Source organism: Lepisma saccharinum, chromosome 10 (genome assembly GCF_977018435.1).
Source record: "Lepisma saccharinum chromosome 10, izLepSacc3.1, whole genome shotgun sequence".
NCBI lineage: Eukaryota > Metazoa > Arthropoda > Insecta > Zygentoma > Lepismatidae > Lepisma > Lepisma saccharinum.
Genome location: NC_139238.1, coordinates 34,652,495 through 34,676,075, shown reverse-complemented (window position 1 = coordinate 34,676,075; position 23,581 = coordinate 34,652,495). Strand labels below are relative to the sequence as shown.

At 40.7% G+C, this 23,581-nt stretch overlaps 1 protein-coding gene across 2 annotated transcripts; it reads right to left on the bottom strand.

Annotated features, from left to right (window-relative positions):
- Nucleotides 1-613: 613 nt before the first annotated feature.
- On the bottom strand, nucleotides 614-23,229 carry LOC145994322 (uncharacterized). Of its 2 annotated transcripts, none has more exons than XM_083130426.1 (3): nucleotides 23,097-23,229; nucleotides 10,524-11,461; nucleotides 614-783 (listed from the first exon to the last, which is right to left on the bottom strand). In XM_083130426.1, the coding sequence occupies exons 1-2, from the start codon at nucleotides 23,156-23,158 to the stop codon at nucleotides 10,552-10,554; spliced, it is 972 nt and encodes a 323-aa protein (XP_082986552.1). In that variant the 5' UTR covers nucleotides 23,159-23,229; the 3' UTR covers nucleotides 614-783; nucleotides 10,524-10,551. The 2 variants fall into 2 exon arrangements, with proteins under 2 accessions (XP_082986552.1, XP_082986553.1); XM_083130427.1 differs by having other exon boundaries at nucleotides 10,545-11,461.
- Nucleotides 23,230-23,581: the final 352 nt, after the last annotated feature.

Here is a 23,581-nt window from a genome sequence, read left to right as displayed (position 1 = left end):
ATCTCCTTATAAAGTTACTTTTCTTTTATTTGTTTTTTTTTCACCGAAATAAGTTTTTGATTACTTTGAATTTCCATCCCTGTGTATGTTCATTTGTGAACATACGGAGTTATTTATAATTTAATGAAACTAAGTTTTAATTTTAAATTATCATATGTGATAAATAACACTCTGCTACCAGTTCATGCGGGTTATTCCTTATGCGGAATAAAGTAACTTACACCTTCTTTGAAAGTAACTGTTTATCTATAACTTTCAAACTGAATTAGCTACTGAAACTATGACAGACTTACTTTTTGAATGAAGCAACTGTATCTCAGTTTATCAATTACTTTTAAAAAGTAACCTCCAAACACTGGGTCCTGGAATATCCTGCATAACGAAAACTATCAACTAATGGGTGTGTTAAAAAAAATCCTCAAGGGTAACTTTATTCGCTTCATCTCCTAATTGTTATTTTGTCATATGTATGGGAAAATTCCCACTTTATTTTCATTGTCAATTATCACTATTCTGTAAAGAACAAGACATAAGCTTTAAACTATTAAGAACTGACAAAAACAGGGAAATAATTGTGTATTTGCATCGGGTTTTACACAATAGCAAACGGGCGAGAAGTTATGAACAAAATATCAGAGGCTAAAATTGTTTGCAGAGATCTTCCGAGCACCATATTGATGGATACCTCTTTAATTTTGAATGCCGAAAATATGTTTTGGTTCAAAACGTTGGTAGAACGATGTGAATTCAGTGGATGTAGTACCAGATGTTTGGCGTGGCAGACTGAAAATAAAGGCAAACAACGGAAATTTAATATAAAATACATAATTAGGAATCGAACGATTGCTCTTTGCTTTGGAATACGGTTGATCTGCCTCCTATTTTTATAGTCGAAAGTATTAAGTTCCTTCTTGGCAAATGATCATTGTAGGGTATTGGATAGTGAAGGCATCGGTATAAAACAAGTAGAAAGCTTGCAAGCATTGTTAAGCGTTTGGCACGCTAACTGGTGGCCACATTAAAAGTTGGAAACAAGTGCAGTTTGCAGGCAGCCAGCCGTGAGAATTTTCACATTGTCTGGAAGTCAGGTCTGTTTCTAATCAAATACACAGAAATGAAAATTCTGTGTAGAAAGAGAAGAGGGAATGAAATTAATAGCGGGAGACAAAGATTTTGAGAATTTCATACCCACAGTTAAGGAGCGGGCCAGAAACCATTATTTAACTGTGATAATGGAGATTATCACTTTCGATTACATTTTCAACAAGACAGAAGAACCTTTGTCAAGGAATGGACCTGTGTCAAAGCAAACTATTGTAGCTGGCAGCACCCCTGTTGTGTCCCCACGCTTTTGATGGGCAATTGTTCTCCCATTTAAATACATGGGGAAATTGATGCTGAACGTGCAGCTATTACATTACATTGCAAGTTTAATTTCATCTTAAGAGCATGCGGTACAGTCTCCACGGGCCTCTTCCCAAGATCGTTCACCGTTGCAGTGTTGCCAACTTAGCTCTCTTGGAGCCAGATCTGGCTCTTTCGTGCACTCGTTTGGCTGTGAACTGGGGCGCCTGCACCCGTGTCCCACTATGATGCCATCACTGGTTCCGACCCACATAGACCAACTTTTGCCGTGATTATACATTTTGCACGTGACGTTATATTGGCTGCGTCGCCCCACCCCCTCTTATCACCAGCTACTTTTTTTATATCGCCGTATTGACGTGAAATTGGCATAATATTGTTATCAGGGAATCCTTTATTTTCGATTTCGTACGACCATGAGATGGGTGATGCCGCCGGATCTAGATGGTGAAAACTAAGAATAAATTGTCATCTATTTAGAGTTTACGGTAATAGCAACACCCCACCACTTTGACAACTAACATTACTCTAGGAAGCACTTCGTAAATCTAGCTCATTGAGAGTCAGTTTTAACTAGTTTTAACTCAATTTATGGTGAAATTTAGCTCTTTTATGCGCATCAGGTTTGGCAACACTGCCAGGATGGCCGTAGGAGGCAAGAAGAAATGCATTAGGCTTATGGAAGTATCATTTGACTTGTTCTCTTGGGAGTATCAAACTTCCGAATGAATAGAAAATTATATCAACGGAAAGAGGGCGGTTTGAAGATGTGTTTGACAAGCCGAAAAGTCGAAACTTCCATTTGATTAGCCGTAACTTGATGTTGAAGTTGATAAGGAATACATGATATTCCGAAAATTCTTATTCATCATATCTTTCAAATATCGTGTCCAACTTAAGGCTCGGCTGGAGCTTTGGCATGTGAATGGGCGGATTTTTTCAAATTTTCCTCTCCATTCGAGAATCCTCTTGGATATTTCAAAATATGAAAAATTACATATACTTATGAATTTTCGTGTAGTTTTCTTTCACTGTTGTCTAGATATTCTCAATAGTTTCGCGATTACGTAAGTCTATTAAACTATTGATAATATCTAGACAATAGTGAAAGAAAACTACACGAATTCATGTCATTGCTCTAGAAGGAATTCTAAGTAATTTTTCATATTTTGAAATATCCAAGAGGTTTTTCGATTGGAGAGAAAAAATGAAAAAATTCGCCCATTCGAATGCCAAAGATCCAGTCGAGCCCATAAGAAAACGCTTCCACTTGCAACATGGAGAAAAATTCATACTCTTGATACATCCTGTTTTTTTAGTAGCAGTGTCCATTCGGGCGATATTGAAATAAATGCACAATTGGTGCGTAACTGTACCTCCTCCCCTTAACCTCCGATATTCTGTCTGAACATGATAGTTGAATAATCAGTTCTGTAAAGCTAAGATCTTTTAAAAAGACGATCGTCAACAACAGAAAAGATATAAGAACTCAAGAAAGCCTTAAAATTTGCACAGCACTTGTTAACGTCACTTGCAATTTTCACTATTTAAGTGCTTTATTGTTGTGAATCCGATAAAGAATAATACATAATAATTCGGCGCAACTGTACTTTTAGTTTTGTACTTGTTATTAATAACTGACTCTTTTTTCACATATCATACTTTTCCACGTGGCTAGTAAATATGGTCCTTTGTTTTATACACACACATTTATCGAGAAGAATAGTTAGAGTAAGGTTGTTCGCTTTATATCCGATCATTTTTGACGGGTACTCACCTTAAGAGATACCGCGCCGCCACCACCGATCATGTTCTATTGGACCCCTAGCATTGTGGACTATCGCCCGGCATCGCAGTTTCCATTGCAGCAAGCTCCGGCGCGGGACAGGCATGGGAATTCTGTCCCACTCCTCCCTGCAAGCTTTCCATAGACCATTCAGGGTGCGCGGGCGGCGATGTTGAAGACGTCGTTTCAACAGTCCAAATGCACAAAAATCCTTTGGACTGGCATCTGGGCTTTTCACAGGAATGTCTTCAAACTTAATGACACGAATTCTTAATTCCTCTGCCATTTCCTGATAAAAACGTAGTGATGTTCTGGCGGTATGACTCGAACCCTTGTCCATATGGATCATCATCTGGTTCGCGTTCATTCCATACAATTGTGGGATGTCTCTCCGATAGATAGGTGTCAGAATGGAGTCTTGGAAGTATCTGGCATTCACCTTCACGTTTTTGTCCACCTTGCGTATCATCAACTTACCCTCATATCCGAATCCCGTCACAACCATAAAGCCACGAGGGAAACTTTCCCTGCACTGACGAACAAAGTTGCTGCGCCCCTTGCCGTCAATGTCACGGTATGTGATCGCTTGAATGTGACCACCAGCAGTGAGATGGACATATGATTCATCCATTTTGACAACTTCCTTCCACTTGGAACCCGCCAGGTACTTTTCACACAGTTTCCTGCATTTCGTCTTCCGTTCGGCATGTGAAGCGGTAGAACACACACTTCAACCTGAGGCGTTTGCGAATTGTTTTGTTCACAGTTGACGGTGCGAGGTGAAATCTGTGGGACATATCACGTTGAGTCGGGGGATTTTCTTGGCACGCCAATCGGCGGATCCCCTTAGCACTACGGGTGACAGTTTGCTTGCAGCCCTTCTCCTGGTGGTTTTCGTGGGTGAATGTTTCGCAAGGAGAGCCTGTTGTGTGCCACAATAGCTTTTGCAGTAGTCACCCCGAGTGTTAACCCATTCTCCCGACACTGTTTCACAATGCGTACGTATAAAAACTTAGCATGGAAAGGGCCATTACGTAACCCTCCCAATACCGGTTGATTTTCGGCGCCATTTGATAACATTCACTACCAACACTCACGCACCTACAAGGTCAGACACAACACTGCTCCCGCCAGTAGACCCATAGTTCCAGCATGATACGCCAGGTGGCAGCACCGAATCGAAAATGGTCGGATAGAAAACGAACAACCTCTGTATTACCAAAAAATTATCTTCTGTTTCATATTTCGTATCCTCTAGGGCTTTCCTATTTACAGGAATTATAATTTTAAAATTGTTTTTAAAGAGAAGGACGAAAATTAATACAATGAAAATATACGCTAATATTAAGTTATCGGTTAGGGCATAGTGTCATAATTAATAATAAATATAATCTAAATTTTTGTATTATCGACCCATGGCAGCTAGGGACGACCCAAATGACATCAAATTCAGTGCCCTTTGTGCATAACCGTGCTATTTAGCCCGTTTGCGCAGCTCTGCCGTTACGCTTTAATATATGAATTCTTAGGTCCAGGAGAATGTAATTTTCAGAAACTTATGACTGGCTACATAATTTTAAATCTTTACTAAACCCATTTTTATTATCGATTTACACGAAAACTGCTTACCTTCGTTGAAAATAACGTTTGAATAGCCATCCCATCGCGCTCCAATGTAAATATTAGGGTAACCAAATGACGAACGAAATTCTTTAGGAACACAGCAGGGGTGGCGCCGCCACCGGAAAAGTTGGCAATGAACAGCCCCATTGGGGAAACTGGTACAAGCAACCAAGTCTCCCCGAAGAATGACGAGTTGTTAGTTAATCAGGTCGTCTGCAAGTACCACAAATAAACGTTCAAAACGCTCTTGTCTGTTTGTAAACCCCGTTGTTCCAACCTGTCCCCTTTCCCGCCCTTGTGATCGTTCAACAGTTTTTCTCTGCAAATCATAAACGAAGAAAATGTCATCTAGACAGCGAGGAGCGAATGGGAAGCAGAGAAGCAGCGTTTAAAGCGCGTGGTGTCGCCACTCCATCACTTTTTGTAGGTTATTCAATAAGTTTATTTTGCACAATTATCGTGGTGGTGGATAGTGTGCTGAACTAACATTTGTACATTCCCGTGTAGCTTATTTGCGGCTTGGCTTCTGCCAAGAGAAAGCGGGCTGACAGTGAATAGCGACAACGCGTTCGGTGAGCGCGATGACGGTGACAGCTTGTACCAAACTCGGTTTAGGCACTTGCTTTGCCTTGGCAAGTTCACATCTGCTAGCCTTATGTATGTGTGCACTTGAAACAACGGCGATATTTCCTTTGGCTTGGTAACGCTTGTCGGATGTAGAGCGCTTGAAACAAGCTATCTACAGGGTGGCCCGAATGTCTTGTTACCCTCTGCAGAATAATTTACAATGTTACCCATCCAGGTCAGTATGACTTTCACCATTTTCTTAATATAAAATAATTTGTTGCATGTTCTGTGTGAGATTATTTTCTGTTTCGGTTGGGCCTCTTTGTTAAATGTTGCAGTGAAGTCACATTGCACTTCTATGATTGTTTTACTGATCTGTGGACGTTCACATTTATCGTTGCCAAAGAGCTTTTAAGATTAAAACCATACAAAATTACTGTGGTGCAGGAATTACGAACCACTGGCACAAAATCTGGAATTTGATTCTGTGAGTGGTTATTAAACAATATTCATGATGGAGAGATGGGCACACAGCTCTTGTTGTTTTCTGAAGAGGCTTGGTTTTATCTCCAGTTCACAAAATAAACGGTACTGGAACTCCAAGAAACAAGAAGACATCCATTTTAAATGGAATGAATAGATGTAATAATTTTCAGTATCTGCTTTAGTTCTAAAGTAACTTTCAATAAGTTAAATCCTTGGTTAACATTGTGTTCGTTGTTTGGTGGTGTTAAATATGCCGGTGTTTCTACAGTCAACCGAGTCTAGCACTTTTGGTGCAGAAATATTTGATGCTAGATAATTTTAATGCCACACACTTTGGTGCCTGGACATTTTGATGAGAAAAATTTGATGCCTTTCTCTTTTACATACTCTTTCACTCTAACCTCTAGCATTCGCTTTCACTTTTCAGTTACTATACTTACTGATTGCGAGTTACTTCACCACACAGAAAATGTCTTCGTTACTGAATAGCTCTCATTGTGGGAAGAAACGTATCCGATTATCGTACTTACAAGAAAAGTTCAGAAATGATGAAGTGTACCTACTGACCGTGCTCTCTGAAGAAGCAGTGCAAGCCAAAACGCAAGAAAGAAGTCAACAAATGTTAGGAAAATGTTTGGAGTTTGCTGAAGCTGAGGTGACATCTTATCTGACAGACACCTATCGAAACGATTACAAGAACACTACGCAGGAAAAGCAGCAGTCTGATTCCACTGAACATCTGACGATTTCGCGGTTCATGGATGTCCTGCGTCGGGAAGTATCATTCAACGAACTTTGTTACACAAAATACAAAATGTCCTGACACCAAAGTGTGTGACATCAAAATTACCATGCTGACCTTCGTGGCGGGATGGTTAGCACGCGCTACGACGCCACGGGCTCCAGGTTCGAATCTAAGCCTGGGTATGGCTGTTCTTTGTGAGTGTCCCTTGATCAATTTCATCATATCATCACTAGACCTCGGATTTTTAGGTTCTAAAAAGTGTGCTTTTAGGCTCTAAAAATCCTAAAATAGGTTCGAAAAACCTTAAAATAGGTTCTAAAAATACTAAAATAGATCCTAAATATCCTAAAATAGGTCCTAAAAATCCTGAAATAGGTCCTATTAATCTTGTTAGGCTCGAAAAATCTTGAAGTAGGTAAAAAAAACTTAAAATAGTTCAAAATTCCTGAAAAATGTTGATTAGGTATAGTCACCGGCAATGAAAATGGGACACCTATGTGTTGAAATACGCACTATCTTGCATAACGTTATGTGTGTTGCCTAACCCTTCGGCGATGGCAGGACTTACCATTGGAAATTTGCTATTAAAGCCTGAATCACACGGAACTGGATATCTTGTAGGAACGCTCTAGTTGACGCTGGACTGGCTACCCATTTGCTAGTTTTCGCCTCACACGATACTTGTTACACCGTACTTGTCGATAGTCTTTCGTTCCCATAATGGCGGCCGCGCGAGATGTAAACAACGTATCACTTCACACTTTTCAAATACGATAACTATTCAACCGAGAGGAATCTCGCTTCGCATTAAATGGTATTAGGTAGAGAAGAACGGCGCTGATAAAATACATACTTTACAACGTTTACTATACACGTATGGAAGAATATTTTTCCTTTTTCAATTGTAAACATGCCTTTCGTGATGTATGCACTCGGAAACCACAGACAAAAAACGCTGCTTTGCGAACTCACAGATTGTCTTTCACATGGCCAAACTTTGATCTGATTGGCTGTTCCACAGAATCTAGTCGAGGAAAGTTAGTAGCAATTAGAACATGTCCTATTCCTCAAAACCAGTCAAGCAGTCAGCCAGGCGGCCATGATTTCTACCTAGAAAGTCAGTTCATCACCAACTAGATATCCAGTTCCGTCAGCGGCGTAGTGTCCACGTAAGGCTTGTAAGTCCACCTTACAAGCTGAAATTATTGAAGAAAACGTATTTTATTCCCGTATTTATCGCTTGAACACACATAGCAATATCAGACTTCAAGCAGAACTTTTAACGAAACAATTGAGGACTTGTTTTGATTCGAGTTGTTTCTCTGTAAGGCTTCTTGAGAGGACTTACGTGCGGCTGAATGGAAGAAATGATTTGGACTCGCCCATGGCGGGTGTGTTTGCTTACGTAGTATCTTATCAACCAATGACAGGGCGCCCCGATTCTCCCGCACTGTAATGCGCATTACGAGTGGGTGCTGTCTGGCGAGATTTCTGTCCCCGCTGCGTCTGTTTGCCACGGTCGGAAGAGAACCAAGAAAATCGACTCCCGTGTTGTTTCAACAATGCTTGACGGGCGGTGTAGCTAACAAAACGGGTGTCATTTTAAATGTGTAAACTAACTATTAAGTTCACAAAGAGATGGTTTAATGTTGGATATTACCTTCATTAGAAGCAGCGAAGTTAAAGATAAAAGAGGAATGTCTGGCAATTCTAGATCCGGCAGCGCCCGCAAAGTTAGGCGAGTGCATCCCAGTTGCCCGTAATGTTAAAAGCATGCGCGTAATACTTAGCGTTATGATTTACAGATTTTTTTTACCTTTTCCTTTGTCTAAGTTGCTTGATATGCTTTTCAAAATGTGCGCAAATATCGTAACCATGATAATGAGTAATATTTTCGAATGCATTTGCATTTGCAAATTGTATCTTACGCATTTCCCACAAATGGCTTTTTAGTGAAAGAAAAATAATAATAAGAATAAAAATATGACATGGCCTTTCCAGAAGAAGAGTTTGTGTGCTTAACTAAGCTGTATGCGAAATTTGTCAATTGCTACCAGTTGACAGTTGAGCTATAGGTAATTTTGAAGCCGAATATCGAGTAAAGAGTGTGTTTCAACTTCATGAGTAGCTACCTGCGTACTACCCATTTGAATGAAGCTGTTGAACAAGTGTACAAACTAACAGAATTCTTCCTCACTGTTCCTGCCTCAAGCTCGTCGGTGGAAAAGTAGTTTTCTGCACTGAAGAGGATTCACACATTTTAACGCAGCACACAGACTCAGGCAAGGAAATCTGACTTGGGACTGATATCCATTGAAAAGGAGCTGCTAAAGACATTGACCAGAAACTCCCGGTTCTACGACGACATGATGGAGGTGTTCAGACTAAAGGATCGTCGGATCGAGTTACAGTATAAATGAGAATTTTCATTAAGTAATACATACATATGCTATTATTGTTAACATAGAGTGTGTGCATTTTATGTTTGAAATTGAGTATGCCCATGCATCACTTACATTCAAATAGATTCTATTTAGTTAAAATATCTTTGGGTTTTCTTTATCCAATATTCAGATCAGGTTTATCTAAGGAAGCCTTACACCTTTCATAGAATCACGCTACGCCACTGAGTTCCGTGTGATAGAGGCTTTAAATTCACTCTTCGCCGCATATTTAGGCAACAATCTCTTTTCATGTTCTTCACAGTCAAATTCCGCAATTTTGTCTGCTGAAAATAATATTTCAACAAAACATCAATGCTGAAATGTTAGTTTGCAAGGCGTGAATGCCACAAAGCACTGACGTGATGCGAAAGTGAGGAAGACCACACAGATCAGAAGTATGCACTTTGGATTCTACAAGTAACAGTGGCACCAGACAATTTTGCATTGTTGAGAGTTTTGAAAAATCACTATGGACTTGGAGGAAGGGAAGTCGACAGAGAGTTCGTTTCAAACACTTGTTCATTGAATTTTTTCGTGACCAAACAAAGCAAATGCCTCTGTGTGACATCAAAATCCTGTAAAACCTTTGAAAATATATAAAAACCTAAAAAAAGTCTTGATTTAGGTGAATAAACCTAAAATAGGTTCTAACAAGCAAAATAGGTTTTCTAGGCGCTATAAAACTTCATCAGTTGTTGCGTTTTTTAACGAAACTCTAACATAACTTATTACTTCTGTCATACCTGTAAAGGAAAAATAGGTTAAAAACCTAATATCTGAGGTCTAATCATCTTCATCACTCATCCTCATTAGCCAAAAGTGGCAGAAAAGCCAAGTAAAATAAACCAAATTAATCAACCAATCAGTCAAACCAAAATGTCCGATTCCTTTGGGAGTCCTGGAGGCCCGCTAGTGTCACATGCCTTGTGGCCGTCGCTAGCTTTGCGATAGTGGTACAACTGACCGCTGAGGAGAAGATCCCGATGGGAAGTAAAGTGACGTAGCGACAGGCGACTACACTATTAGGGTTTGGGGAGTGCACACTTCCTGCTACCCTTAAAATCTGCAAATTTGGGGTAGGTCCTTCCCTTTACCCCTGCACGCCGTCTCCCCTCGTTTGGGGATTTTCTCCTGAGCTGACTGATGTACGTGGAGCCGCGATCACTCGGTTGCACAGGGAATCATCCTCCATGTAAAATTAAGTCATGGCCCAAACGAGTTGTCTAGAACAAACAATAATTTGGTTTCCTGAGGGTAAGATCACTCACCTGTACGTCTAAAATTTAAAATAAAAACTTAATGGAACGGGTCAGGGCCTTCCAAATGAAGTAATTCATTCATTTCCACGAGAAAAGATTTTCAGTACGACTCTGCCACCGGCTCGATTCTCACTGGAGGAAAATTTGTGAGTTGACCTTGATTAGTAAATACATTTATAAAGTAGACTTTCAGCAAACTTTGCTATCAATTTCGAAAAGCTATACTGGAGCAATAACGTGGTAAATACCTTGTTCAGGTTGACCAGTACCTTTTCGTCACTTCTTGTCGCATATTGGTATCTTGCCCTTATCCTGGCTTGATTTCTTGTTCTTGCACTGACTTCCGCCTCCCTTCTTGTTCTTGCACTGACTTCCTCCTCCCTTCTTGTTCTTGCACTGACTTCCTCCTCCCTTCTTGTTCTTGCACTGACTTCCTCCTCCCTTCTTGTTCTTGCTCTGACTTCCTCCTCCCTTCTTGATCTTGCACTGACTTCCTCCTCCCTTCTTGTTCTTGCACTGACTTCCTCCTCCCTTCTTCTTCGAACCAGAACAGCTCGATTTCGAACCCGGTGGTTTTTTTTGCTTTCCACATTTATCCTCAGACTTGCTGCCCTTGCACTTCTGTTTCGACTTTGCAGCGCAAGAACTAGCTTTCGACTTGTCGGTCGAATCCGATTTCAACAAAATGGCGGACGTTGAGAATTTCCTCGTGTTCGGTCCTACTTCCGTTCTGCAGCTCGTTTTCTCTGGTTTATTCTCCTCTTCTTCTTTACAGGCTGTTTTCTTCGGCGGCTTGGTAGCAGGACATATCTTCTTCTCCTTCTTCTTAGCCTTCTTCTTGTCCGGCGAGCAGAATGTTCTGCCCGTTGAGCGCGCTCCGGGGCCTCCACACAGCGTCTTCGGCACCGACGAAGGCTTAGCCGGATCTTGTTGCTTCGGTTTGCAAATGGGTTTCCCGGAACCGCCACAGGCGTCGCCCTTCTTGCCGCTCCCGCCGCACGCCACCAGCGGCGAGCACTTTTTGTGCTTGGTCTTCTCTTTCATGATCGCCTTGCAGAAGTCGACGACCTTGTTGTCTTCTCTGCAGGGAGTGTTGTCCTCGCACTTCCCGCTGCTCTCTTTGGTCTCTTTGAAGCCCGCCGCTGGACCTACCTTGCATCTTTTATTGCCTTTGCCGGCTAAAGTCCTGCATGACAAACAACATGAAACAAGTGAAAGCTGTGTTTTTTCTTAACAAGGAGTTAAGAATATCCTAGAGATGGAGAAGCAGTTTCGCACGTGAAGCAAATTGAAGCTCCTTCCAGTAGAAATAAGCTGGCAAAAGAACAAAAGCCCAATGTATGAAAATCCCCCTTCCCCTTTACCCCCCCCTTTTCGAAAATCCTGAGCACGCCACTGGGGTCAACGACTTGTTTAAGGGGAAATCCAGGGGATCCGAGACCCTCGAAAGACTTACGAAGTACGATCTTTACTATAATTGTTTAGTATTTGTTGTATAATCGAAGGTTATTTATTCCCCCGAACTAAACTGGAAGGCAAGGATTAGCTTGCGATCACACGGGTTTGAATGACAGCACCATTATCATAGAAGATTTATGCACACTACTAATTATAGTAGGGCCTAATATGCATAAAATATTAATCAGGAACTTTACTTTTCGTCATGGATCGAACATCCTTTTTTGTTATTCAGTAAATATTCAATTCTTTATCTTTCAACATTAATTCCCTTGCCAGAACAGTTTTTTAATACAAATCTTAACGAAATGTAAGCTAGATAATGATTGAATTAATTAAAATGTGTGGGCCATTGGCCATTTGGCCATTATACACCCATCAATGTATACGGGGGTATATCCTCTTATCCAAAATCCTTACCTGAGTTAAAGAGCTCCTTGAGAAGTGTTAAACGTGTAAGTTGTATAGGGGTCTGCACAGGACATACTCCCGCTCTTCTCACAGAGCTAAAAACGTTAGTTAAAACACTGTCATCCTCTCCCAACATGGATGATAAATTGCTGGGAAAGTTTAAACTTTGTCTGAGAAAATTAAAATCGGTATATTCGAGAAGAAGCCTTTTCATTTTGCCTATTTGGGACCCCACTGCCTATTTTTAATTATAATGCCTTTTTTTGCCTTTTTCAACGAAATTTGATCATTTTTTTTAAAAAAAATGTGTATATAAATGATTTTTCTCCCAAAAAACGTTGTTGGCATTTATTTTTCTTCCGTTTATTATGTGAATAATTTTCGCCTTATTTAAGTAATATTGAACTCATGCATGTTTCAACATTGCTGAAGGAGAAAAGTGTGAGAAAAAAGTATTTCATGCTGAGTTAGGATATTGCCTTTCGGTTAACATTTCCTTGTGCATGATTGACTGCTGAAGTGGACAGGTTGATTTCGAACACAAAGAAGATATTTGTGAAATCTACCTCTCGAACCCGAAAATTTAAGGAAGTTGCATCTGAGCTTAGTTTACCTCCACAACCAGTTTTGACCAGATGGGGAGCCTGGATATCAGCAGCTATATATAATGCTAACAACCTTGAAAAAACAGTGAGGTGATAGATGCTCTTCCAGAAAATGAAGCGGCTTCAATTCGTGAAGTGAAAAAAACTCCTGTGCTATTCAAGTTTATTTTTGCACATTATGGTGCATTGCAAGAGACAATTACAATTATAGCATCCATGAAAATCTACGAGGAATCTATGCAGCAGATGATGGAAGCTGTTGCGGAAAAGTGCAAACGGGTAGTGAGTGCAAATGAGGACTTCAAACAATTTAAACAATTTGTGATATTCTAGAAGGTGAAAATGCTGTTACCAAAATGAGTCCAGCTACATTAGCTTGTTTTATGTATGCTCCAATAACTTCTGTCGAAGTAGAAAGATCATTTTCTATTATGAAAAACATTCTCTCTGACAGACGACTAATTATCAATGAATGTTGAGAACTTTAAAAAAACACCTTGTAGTTATGTGCAATCAAGACGGATAAAATTGAAATGCTCTTCCCAATGTAGATTTTAACATGTTGCCAGAAATTATAGATAAAAGTAAGTGACTTCCAAATGTGCCTTTTTTCGGTTTATTTTGCCTTTTTTTTCATTTTAGTGCCTATTTTCCACATTATAAATGCCTTTTTGCCTGCCTATTTTAACAAAAATAAATGCCTGAACTTCCGGGCTCTATTGATGACAAATATTGCAAAATAGTTCTTCAGTAAATTTTACTTGCAGTTTAAAACACTGATCTTGAATTTTCAATAGCACGAACCCCCAAAGCAAAGCATTTCTTTCTTAGGGTGAAAACACAGTGAAGCACAGAACAAGTCGCACATCGCCAGAAACCTGCGGGGACAAATTTCAGGTAACTCAAACCAGAGGCGGCTCAAGGGGTAGAGCCGCCGTGCCATGGCACTACCCTCAGAAGAAACGCATACCTCGCCAAGTATTGTTAAATGAATACATTGATAGTTTACAGACAAGGAGATTCGAATCTTGCAATCGGTCAAGCTGACGTGACGACCGCCCCAACCTTCTCACTGCATCGCCGGCTGTTTCGTTCGTACCCTCGCGAGGCAAGAGTCCGTGCCGCCCAAGAGCTGGCCTAACCCATGGACCTAACAAAGTTAACACACGTGCAGAGGGTTGAAGAAGTCTCCGCGAGGAACATTTCCACCATGAATCGAGAACAAAGTGGCAGGGGGCGGGGTTAGCCCATAAGAAACCGTGCCCGTCTTCGCCTGGCACGGCGAGGTAACTTTCGCAGTGTTGACACAGTTGCCACCTTCAGAGAAAAGTCGCTAAGTACGATTGATTTGTAAGACGGGAAGTAATTTCTGCCTATTTTTGGAGAAACGAACCTAGTATTTTTCCAAAGTTAATTGAAAATTTTTGATAATAGATAGATGCACCAAGAGGGCCAGACTTTTTTACAATATAAAAGTAAAAAATCCTATGATGATGCGAGTTTCCTTTGGCATTTCGACAATTTCTTTTCATAACAAGGATATTTTCGACATCCAGTTAGAATACTTGTGCATGGAGGAGGAGAAGGTGATAGGATTTGCTTTTTCCTTTCCTCTTGTAATTGTTATATTTTTAGGGAAGTGTCCAGTAGTGTATAAAGATAGGTTAGTGAGTGAAGATGAATCGGATTAGTACGTTATTACTTAAACACACGTTGTATTCCACGTTACCAAACGAGGATAAACATCTTGGCCAGTGGCGCAACCTCAAGGGGGGGGGGCGGAAGGGGAGACATTGTGGAGGTTATTTTTTAGATTTCTTGATCACGTTGGCGCTACCCATCATAGTTCCCACCGGCCGCCACTGACTCAAACCCATGGAGTTAAATGGGGAAAAGCATACTGGAGCCCCGCTCCTGGCGAGAGGTTCGCAAGAACAAACACGGTTTGATCTTGGGTCCCTTTTTTCAAGTGGCAGGCTCTGTGATTGGCTCACTCAAGGTTACTCGCCCTCCTTCTCCCTCGAAGCAACCCCCTTTCCTGTCCTTTTCACGTGCTACTGTGACATAAATAGGGACTGCGAATGTTTTAATATTAATCAAATGAATGCTCAATTTGTCACGGTAAATAGAGATAAACCTGCGATATTCAATAAATTACATTAAATTTTGATTGCATGATTAATTGATTTGCTTGATTTTACTTCGCTTTTTGTGCCACTTTAGGCTAATTTGCGAAGATGGGGATGAGTGATGATACGATGAAATTGATGAATGGACATACACACAAACGTCCATGCCCAGGTCGGGATTCGAAACCGGGACCCCTGGCGTTGTAGCGCGATGTACTAACCACTCCGCCACTTAAGTCTACATTACTCTCGTAATCACCACCATAATAGCACCATTAGTACAAGACCCATATGTGCCACAGAAGAATGTGCAACTAATGCCTTTAAATCAACGTGTAGTATTCTCAGGTGGAATACTAGTTTTATTTATGTACACGACAAGCCTTACACCACATGAAATATTTAAATTAAGAGTAAAAATATTAATAATAAATATAATTGCAATATTACTCCCCGGGTTCAAATCCCGCTCGGGCTTGGTTGTTTGTGAATGATCAATTTCATCATTTCATCACTCATCCCCATATTTGCAAATTAGCCAAGTGGCACAAAACACGAAGTAAAATAAACTAAATCAATCAATCAATCAATCCAATATTACTCGTATTAGCAACACTGTGTGTTCTTGTAGAACCATTGTTAATTCCATCCAAATAGAATTATTTACAGTATTTTTTTTTTTTATTTGTTACATTTTTATGCCATGTCTCAACTTCTGTGGCGGAGTGGTTAGCGCAGCGCACCACAACGCCAGGGATCCCGGGTTCGAATCCCGGCAAGGGCATGAATGTTCTTTGTGATTGTCCCTTCATCAATTTCGTATCATCAATCGTCCTTATCTTCGCGATTAGCCGAAGGTGGCAGAAAAGCGAAGTAAAGTAAACCAAATCATTCAACCACTATTGTTACTCGATTCGCTCGAACCACATGCAATATATTTTGCTACGTGCACAAATGTACTTTCTACAACGCGATAGGCTGGTTAATATTATAACAGGACTCTCAAATAGGAGGCTGCTTACATTTAAGCGGGTGGAGGGAGTCGGACGATCCCATTTTACTCTTATGCTAATTGATCATTTACTTTTAGTTTTAGGCATCTTGGGGAACAGTGTCGAATTTATGCAAATGCAGAGAAGGGGTAAGGGGGTGGTTTCAAGACTTTCATTCTATTTTGATTTTTCTTGACAGTTTATTCACAGAAAATTACACAAGTATTCGAAACTACTGTCAAGCTAATCTTAATCTTTACTACTAATATCAATGGACATTTTATCTCAAACAAAATTGCGTAACACGGCCACTATTGCCGCTCAACTGAAAGAATTGGCGGACAGAGCGGTTTGTGCTGGGAGAGGGATATGCCTGAAACTGTGACCATCTGTTCATTGTATCCCAAAAATGTATATGGCTTGACCTGTCTCCGTGTCGATTAGCAAGGTTCCTTGTGCTTCACCGTGTTGTTTTCTTGCTTGTTAAACACAAGCAGATGCATTGGCAGAGGATGATGCATTTAATGGTTTTACGGCCCGCCCCGTCAGGAAGTTGGAGACCTTATGAAAATGCACTTTTCCTCCCTGTACGCCAGATCAAGAACCCCCCCACACACACACACACACAAACCCGCTCTTTCTCTACATCTGGCGCTGCACTGGCGCCGAAAGGACGACACAAACCGGAAGATTTAGCCGCTGGTGGCTAGGACTTTCTGGGTTAATTGTTTTATGGTTCAGGAAAGATACCCCCATGCTTTTCAAATTGCAAGAACAGAATTCTCCTGTTGTCCCTTTTCCGGGTCGGGGATCAATGACATGGTGGTTCTTCTCAGATGCAATCAACCCTCGTGCTGATGACCTGCAAAGAAGGGAAAGGCCACTTTCTGAAAGTGCGGAAAAACATCGAAGCTGTCGGTTGACCCTAATGTGTTGATTTGGTGGACAATTGATGTATGTCAGCTAGTTTGAAGTAGGGTTTGTGGTCCGAGCGGTGGTTAGCTTCTGTAAACGCGAGAGGGTAGAATTTAGAATCACGGAGTGTTTGAGATCTCGTTTTCGTACATCGCGAATGAAATGTCGAATGTGAAGCTACCAGATTGTCTTCCTCTGGAAACAATGTATCAGGACCGACTGATCAACCAAATGTCCAACACATTGACGTTCTAAAAGGGAGTCTGACTGCCATACAAGATTCCGGGTTCGACTCCCAGAGTGGTTGCTCTCATGTATAATGAAGAATAAACCACGTTTCAATTAAGGAAGAAAACTAGGTATGTAGTAATTTTTTTACAGCCGTATGCATGCTCTAGATGTAATGTTTCAAAATTTGGATAGCTTTATGGCTTTCTGTGATTTTTCTTCATTTAGCCTCCACCTGCAAATGCGGAAGATGCTGCTGCTTAAGTGGCAAAGGTTGACTAGACATACAAATATAATTAATCCCAAGTTATAGAGCGAATAATAGTTATATAATATAATCATGAGTTATGGGGAAGAAAATTACTTATCAAGCATTGTCTGCTCTTTTATTTGGGACGACCTCCGTGGTGCAGTGGTTAGCAAAGTGCACTACGATGCTAGGGGTCCTGAGTTCGAATCCCGGACTGGGGATATGTGTGTTATTTATAATGGTCCTCTCATCAATTTCACATCAGTCATCCTCAACTTCATCTTCACGATTAGTCAAGAAGTGTCAGAAAAGCGAAGTAAAATAAACCAAATCAATCATTTAACATTTTTATTTTATGCAGCTCTTCTACCACTTGGGTTAAATGCGACGATGAGGATAAATGATGAGCCGAAGGAATGGCGATGGGACAGACATGATACAACCATACCTGTCTAAAATCCGAACCTTGGACCTCTTGTTTCGTAGCGTGTTTTACTCAGTGGAATTCTTAGGAAGAAAAACTGTAAAAGTAGGGTGAAAGGAAGCAACATTGTACTATTTATAAAAATCCATATTTAAGTATTCTAAAAACTTACAATTATCGAGTCCACTTTATGCACAGCAAGGCTAATCGGGACTGGACCTACAGTTTAAAGTGGGATCCGAACCACTATGTACCTCCCTCCAGCGGGTATCGAACCCGGGACCCCTTGATTACAAGGCGGCGACGGTACCCCTGCGTTATCGGGGAGGCCAAGAAAATCTTATAATTAGTCAGTAAAATTAATATTGAGGTACAAGACCTGCGAAGTGTTCTTTCATTCGGTGACGCTTTCTCATCACATCGAGTTCTATCTAGTTTCGAGAGCGAAATTTGCTTCCATATTGCTTTCAAGTATTTCCCAAATTGTCCTAACGATGTTGGGACAGAAATTTGAAGCTAACACCAGCAGGCACGTAGCCAGGGAAGGGGCTCAGGTAGCTTCAACCCTTTCCCGAAATCCTAGAAATATCTGATTTAAATCGTGTGTAGTGGTAATTAACTTCACTTTAACAGGATTAAACATCTTGTATGCTAAGTTGGAATATACCGAGAAATTCATCTTCAGCCCATTTACCCACCCCCAACATTTTGGCCTTTAGATGGTGGCTGCTGATAAGGGATAATCCCCCTCGGAAATAAAATTCTGGCTAACTGGCCTGCCCGCCAGGGATCAAACCTTGAACCTGTCGAACTAAAGACGAGAGCGTAATCATTTGAGCGTGTGGGAACTTTGTTTAATCCAGTTCATCGTATAGTCAGTTTTCCACACACACAAGATTAATGTTAAGAAATTAGACGTGTGCATAAAATTTCTTATCGTCATCAATCTCCAAGTGAACAATCAGATGCCATAGAAGACTCGGGCCCGCCCTGTAGAATAGTGCTTAACGCGGTCGTCTTGAACTAAGAGATACCGGATTCGATTCCGGTACAAACTGTATACATGAGATGCGTAGCTTGAACTCATTACGCACACATTTCATATTTGCACTGTTGCCAATACTTGTAAACCTGGTTCCAGCACTTTATATCTAAAACCACGGAAAAGCGTTTTATCTACTTCTCAATTATCTTCGAGCAAATTTACAAATCTAAAGACTAGTGACATTGTTCTTGGTGTATCAGCCATTAAGTTAATGAGTTCATTCTGCATTTAGTTTCCCGAATAATGGCTGTGGATATCGCGAGTCTATATCCATATACTGTTGGGGCTACAGGAGAAATGATGTTCCTTTCCAACAAGACTATAAATACATACATACATACATACATACATACATACATACATATACATATGAATGTATACAGTATAGGCCTATATGGTGTATAAATGGTTTGTTAATTTATAATAGTTTGGTAGAAAAAATCTTACGTTTGGGCCCTCCCAAACTGATCAACCTAGCTACGTCCCTGCCGAACAGTTAAAACGACATTACAGGCACAACACAGTTCAGCTCTTGCAGATAATGGCGATGTGTGAGACGGCTGTGTCCAATTCGAAGCGGAGTTAAAAATTTCTTCTCGACGGGAGGGACGGTACGAGGAATATCATGCTTGATAGCGTGAAGCTTGTTCCGCGTCACCGCCGTCCCACTTTTCCTGGCACGTGTCAAGAACGGAACAACAACGAAAAACATTCTGCAGGTTCTTAGCTGGCAGAAGGAATATTGTAGATTTCTAATATCGACCACGCCTGAGTATGAATATTAGCATTAATCGCATTCGCACTCGAGATAAGACTATCATGGCGATTTAATTTGGGTTGAAGTTGCATCAGTTTTGAACCTTCGAGTTATGAATTTTGGCCTCTTATGCTTGCTGCGTGCAAATTCTTGAGGAGTCCCTCCTTTCACACAACTGTTGTGTTACTAGGGAATTTTCCCCTGCGATACATGGCCAGGTAATTAAGCAACACTTATATAAGAGAATCTCTAATATACGCATTGCATTACAGTCAGATATACACAGGAGTAGACCCAATGTACTTATGCTACATTTACATGGAGATTGATGCCTAATGCATTTATTATTATTGATTATCAGCCATCACCGAAGTAAATGCCGGTTGACTTTATTTGATGTTACATTTAGTGGCGTACTATTGTATATATCCTCTTGGGTCCCTTCGTCCTATTTTGTGAATTCTAGGATTTGGATGCTGATGCCACAAGCGTGACTTCTAGCGAGAATGTTGAGAGTTTCTAAGCTTATTTTTAACGTTTCAGATTTCCTATTAAGGACTTGTAGAAAGCTGGGAGGGACTTTTTACCAGGGACGTAGCTAGGTTGATTAGTTTGAAGGGGCCCAAACGTAAGATTTTTTCTGTCAAACTATTATAAATTAACAAAATATTTATACACCATATAGGCCTATACTGTATACATACATTATATATATAGTCTTGGAAAGGAAAGGATCAAGGGCCTCCTCGATGGCGCAGTGGTAGCGTCATCGTCTTGTAATCAAGGGAACCCGGGTTCGATACCCGGTGGAGGTACATAGTGCTTCGGATCCCACTTTAAACTGTAGGTCCAGTCCCGATTAGCCTTTCTGTGCATAAAGTGGACTTAAAACATCAAATCAATCAAAAGAAGAAAATTGAGAAGTAGATAAAACCCTTTTCCGTGGTTTTAGATATAAAGTGCTGGAACCAGGTTTACAAGTATTGGCAACAGTGCAAATATGAAATGTGTGCGTAATGAGTTCAAGCTACGCATCTCATGTATACAGTTTGTACCGGAATCGAATCCGGTATCTCTTAGTTCAAGACGACCGCGTTAAGCACGATTCTATAGGGCGGGCCCGGGTCTTCTATGGCATCTGATTGTTCACTTGGAGATTGATGACGATAAGAAATTTTATGCACACGTCTAATTTCTTAACATTAATCTTGTGTGTGTGGAAAACTGACTATATGATGAACTGGATTAAACAAAGTTCCCACACGCTCAAATGATTACGCTCTCGTCTTTGGTTCGACAGGTTCAAGGTTTGATCTCTGGCGGGCAGGCCAGTTAGCCAGAATTTTATTAAGGGGCTTATCCCTTATCGGCAGCCGCCATCTAAAGACGAAAAGGTTGGGGGAGGGGTAAATGTGCTGAAGATGAATTTCTTGGTATATTGCAACTTACCATATACAAGATGTTTAATCCTGTTCATGAAGTAAATTTAGTTACTACTACACATTACTAAAATCAGATATTTGTAGGATTTCGGGAAAGGACTGCAGCCCCAGAGCCCCTTCCCTGGGTATGTGCCTGCTTGTATTAGTTCCAAAATTTGTGTGCTGTTCCAACATCGTGAGGACAATTTGGAAAGTACTTGAAAGCTATATGGAAGAAAATTCTGCTCTCGAAACTATGGGACTCGATGTGATGACCACGCGCAACCGAATGAAAGAACTCTTCGCAGGCCTTGTCCCTCAATATTAATATTACTGACTAATTATAAGTTTTTCTCGGCCTCCACGATGACGCAGTGGTAGCGTCGGCGATTTGTAAGGGGTCCCAGGTTCGATACCCGGTGGAGGCACAAGTGGTTTGGATCCCCGATTAGCCTTACTGTGCATAAAGTGGATTTAAAACACGAACTCGATAATTGGAAGGTTTTAGAAGAAATAAACATGGCTTTTTATGAATCGTACAATTTTGCTTCTTTTCACCTTATTTTTACAGTTTTTCTTCCTAAGAATTCCACTGAGTATAACACGCTATGATACCAGAGGTCCAAGGTTCGGACATTGGACAGGTATGGTTGTAGGCTATCATGTTTGTCCCATCGCATTTAACTCAAGCGGCGTAATATAGAAATATATAAATGATTGATTTGGTTTATTTTACTTCGCTTCTCTGACACTTCTTGGCTAATCGTGAAGATGAAAATGAAAATGAGTGATGTGAAATTGATGAAAGGACCATCATAAAGAACACACACGCGCAGTCCAGGATTCGAACCCAGGACGCCTGGCATCGTAATGCACCTCGTTAACCACTGCACAACAAATAGAAACAGAGAACGCTTGATAAGTTATTTGCTTGTCCATAACTCATGATTATATTATAACTATTATTCGCTGTATGATTAGGGATTAATTATATTTGTATGTCTAGCCAACCTAGCCACCTAAGCAGCAGCAGCTTCCGCATTTGCAGGTGGAGGCTAAATGAAGAAAAATCACAGAAAGTCAGAAAGATATACAAATTTTGTAACATAATACTTATAGAGTATGCAGACGGCTGTTAAAACAATTGCTACATACCTAGTTTCCTTCCTTAATTGAAACGTGGTTTATTCTTCATTATACATGAGATCAACCACCCTGGGAGTCGAACCCAGGATCTTGCGATGTAGAAAAACGAGATCACAAACACTTCGTGATGTTATCTTCTCGCGTTTACAGAAGTTTACCACCGCTCGGACCACAAATCCTACTTCAAACTATCTCTCAGATATAAAATTGTCCACCAAATCAACAGATGAACGGACCGATTCGATGTTTCTCCGAATTTTCAGAAAGTGGCCTTTCCCCTCATTTGCAGGGCAGGTCATTACCAGGAGGGTTGAGTGCATGCGAGAATAGCCGCTATGTCATTCATTCCCGCGCCGAAAAAGGGACAAGCAATAGAATTCTGTTCTTGAAATTTGAAACGCATGGGGATATATTTTCTGAACCATAAAATAATTAACCCAGAAAGTTCTAGCCACCTGTAGCTAAATCTTCCTGTTTGTGTCGTCCTTTCGGCGCCCATGGTGCCAGTGCAGAGCCAGATGAGGAGCAAGTGTGAGTTTTGGGGGGATCTGGTGTGCAGCAGGGAGGAAAAGTGCATTTTCAATAGGTCTCAGACTTCCCTGAACGGGGCGGACCACAAAACCATTAACTGCATCCTCTGCTAATCTAATACACCTGTTTGTGTTCAACAAGCAAGAAACAGGGAAATAAGAAAGAAATGCCTTGTTTGGGTTCGTGCTACTGAAAATTGAAGAAGTGTTTCAAACTGCAAGCAAAATTTACTGAAGAATTATTTTGCAATATTTGTTATCAAAGTAAAATTTCCAGCAAATACAGAACAGTTTCCCCGGGACACGTGGACATTTGCCGGGACCAGTGCCCCCGCGTCACCCCTAACGACGTCCCTGCTTTTTACCCTAAAAGATAAATACGTCCGGGCATCCTTTTTATTATCTAAAAAGAAGAAATATTCGGTGAAAAGAGGATGTATGCTAGCCCAAGTTTGGCTATGCCTGGCGTAGAATGTGCTTGTAAAGAGGACCTTTTGTAAAGAAGCTTACCTAACAGCATACAAGCGTGGTACTGCGGTGGCTAGCCTTTGTAATCGGACAAAAGACTGCATTTTTGTTGTTGGGTTTACTTGAAAATTTTGATGCCGAAAGGTGGAGACATTGGTGGAGGTTTGGCGACTGGGCTCTGTTGCCCGGGAATCGGGATAAGATTTAATTTCATTGTTTACTTTCGTAAGCTATCGTACATCTGGTGACAATGAACACGGCCCTCACTTAATTCCCCTTTCCTTGAATTTAGTCTTGCATTCAACTTACATGAAGTTCTGATCACTCCTATGCACAGATCAGTGTTAAATCCAGCCACTTTCCTCTGGGGGGTGGGGGGATATAGGCATCAAATTGTATTACCAATAAAACAATACTAATATTTATAAATTGTTCCTTGCTTCTGATATGTAATTAAATTATGTATAATTAGATATAATCAACCATAATTTTAAGAATGAAATTATGAGAATCAATAAAATAACATT

Coding starts and splice junctions, on each gene's coding strand:
- LOC145994322 (XM_083130426.1), bottom strand. CDS start 23,158: ATGCAGTCTTTTGTCCGATTACAAAGGCTAGCCACCGCAGTACCACGC. Junction 11,462..23,096: donor CCACGCTTGTATGCTGTTAG/GTAAGCTTCTTT, acceptor TTTGTCATGCAG/GACTTTAGCCGGCAAAGGCA.